This window comes from Talpa occidentalis, unplaced genomic scaffold, assembly GCF_014898055.3.
Source record: "Talpa occidentalis isolate TD23 unplaced genomic scaffold, MPIMG_talOcc4v2.1 talOcc4.10, whole genome shotgun sequence".
NCBI classification, from domain to species: Eukaryota; Metazoa; Chordata; class Mammalia; order Eulipotyphla; family Talpidae; genus Talpa; species Talpa occidentalis.
Window position 1 is genome coordinate 55,044,075 of NW_023600993.1, and position 2,109 is coordinate 55,046,183.

A 2,109-nucleotide genomic window follows, 5' to 3' on the forward strand; every position below is an offset into this window, starting at 1 on the left:
TTCCAGAAAAGTCATGTACCAGAGCCACAGCCAGGATTGGGAAAAAAAAGAGAGCGAGAGAGAAGATTCTTGCTAGTGTCACAAAACCAGTTTGTGGTGACAAGAATGGCAGAATCTGAGTGATTCTACTTCACAAAATGCCTAGATACTGTCCTTTTACGGTGCCCCTCACAAGCTGTGGAGCCACGGCAAAAACGCTTCAGTCAGCAAGTGAGAGAACTGCGAGCTGGCATCATTCCTGGGACCGTTCTGCTCATCTTCATGGTGCCACAGAGGCAAGAGTGTGGTTTTCCTGAAGCCACGGGGCAGTGGCTTCTTACTTGTGCCTGGACCTCTGTCCCTCAATCAGCCCCTCTGTGCAGGAGGCACCAGAACCTTGTCATCGCCACCTCCACCAAATCTAATATTGGCAACGTGAAGCTCCGAAGCACCTCACAGATACTTCAAGAAGCAACTGCATAAGCCCCAACACCGGGAAGGTGAGATCTCTTACACGGGAGAATTCGAGATTACCAAGGGGCGACAGGTTGATCAGAAAGCTGTAGCCTCTTAAATTCTGCCAAAAATCAAGGCTGTTCCTCAGCTGCAGGGTTCCCTCTGCTCTGTGCTTGCCCTCACAAATCGGTGATCTAAATTTTCTACAAAGAATCTAATTCAATAACTGATCCATTAAAAAATAATGAGGCGCCCGGGGCCGTCGCGGCGAAGACCATGTTGCTTCCGAACATCCTGCTCACGGGTACACCAGGGGTTGGAAAAACCACGCTAGGCAAAGAACTTGCAACAAGATCAGGACTGAAATACGTTAATGTGGGTGATTTAGCTCGAGAAGTCTGACACCGGATATCATGGAGTCTGGCAAGATGGCTTCTCCCAAGAGCATGCCGAAAGATGCACAGATGATGGCACAAATCCTGAAGGATATGGGGATTACAGAATATGAGCCAAGAGTTATAAATCAGATGTTGGAGTTTGCCTTCCGATATGTGACCACAATTTTAGATGATGCAAAAATTTATTCAAGCCATGCTAAGAAAGCCACTGTTGATGCAGATGATGTGCGATTGGCAATCCAGTGTCGTGCTGACCAGTCTTTTACCTCTCCTCCCCCAAGAGATTTTTTATTAGATATTGCAAGGCAAAGAAATCAAACCCCTTTGCCATTGATCAAGCCATATTCAGGCCCTAGATTGCCACCTGACAGGTACTGCTTGACTGCTCCAAACTATAGACTTAAGTCTTTACAAAAAAAGGCATCTACTTCTGCAGGAAGAATAACAGTTCCAAGATTAAGTGTTGGTTCAGTTACTAGCAGACCAAGTACTCCTACACTTGGTACACCAACCCCACAAACCATGGCTGTTTCAACTAAAGTAGGGACTCCAATGTCCCTTACAGGGCAAAGGTTTACAGTACAAATGCCCACTTCACAGGCCCCAGCTGTAAAGGCATCAATTCCTGCAACATCAGCAGTTCAAAATGTTCTTATTAATCCATCATTAATTGGGTCCAAAAATATTCTTATTACCACAAATATGGTATCACAAAATACTGCCAATGAATCATCAAATGCAATGAAAAGAAAACGCGAAGATGATGATGATGACGATGACGATGATGATGACGACTATGATAATTTGTAATCTAGCCTTGGTGCTTGTAACGTGTACTTGATCTTGAATCCATTGTATTGAGATTAAACATTGCATGCTGGATGTTTTCAAGTTCTGTTGTAGAAAACTTAAAAAGTATTTAATGAGTAAATATAGTTAACATACCTTTCAATTAAGATGTTGCTTTTTCTTTAATAGGATTATTAATGGTTTTTCATCAGCCTTTAAGTGTGAAAAAATAAAGATTTCATTCATCAATTTGAAAAAAAAAAAATAATAATGAAATACCATAGAAAAAAATGTCAAAACCATGGTGAACTTTGCACAATAAGAATGCTTTCAGTTACTGTTTGTACTTTTAAAAAATGTCAACAAGTATGTGAAAGAAGGAAAACAAAATGAGCCCTAGAGCTCTGACAGGGGGTGAGGCCGCCTCCTCACCAGCGCGCCTCAGCCCAGGTGCACAGTGAGCTCTCCCTACAGTGAAAGGTATAAA

At 42.6% G+C, this 2,109-nt stretch overlaps 1 protein-coding gene across 1 annotated transcript; it reads left to right on the forward strand.

The window, feature by feature from the left end:
- Positions 1–667: 667 nt before the first annotated feature.
- LOC119253152 (transcription initiation factor TFIID subunit 9) lies at positions 668–1,866 on the forward strand. The gene has a single exon (XM_037520798.2). It carries the CDS (start codon positions 849–851, stop codon positions 1,641–1,643), a length of 795 nt encoding a protein of 264 aa, XP_037376695.1. The 5' UTR covers positions 668–848; the 3' UTR covers positions 1,644–1,866.
- Positions 1,867–2,109: the final 243 nt, after the last annotated feature.

Excerpts from the sequence above, each read along its gene's own strand:
- LOC119253152 (XM_037520798.2), top strand. The coding sequence starts at position 849 with ATGGAGTCTGGCAAGATGGCTTCTCCCAAGAGCATGCCGAAAGATGCA.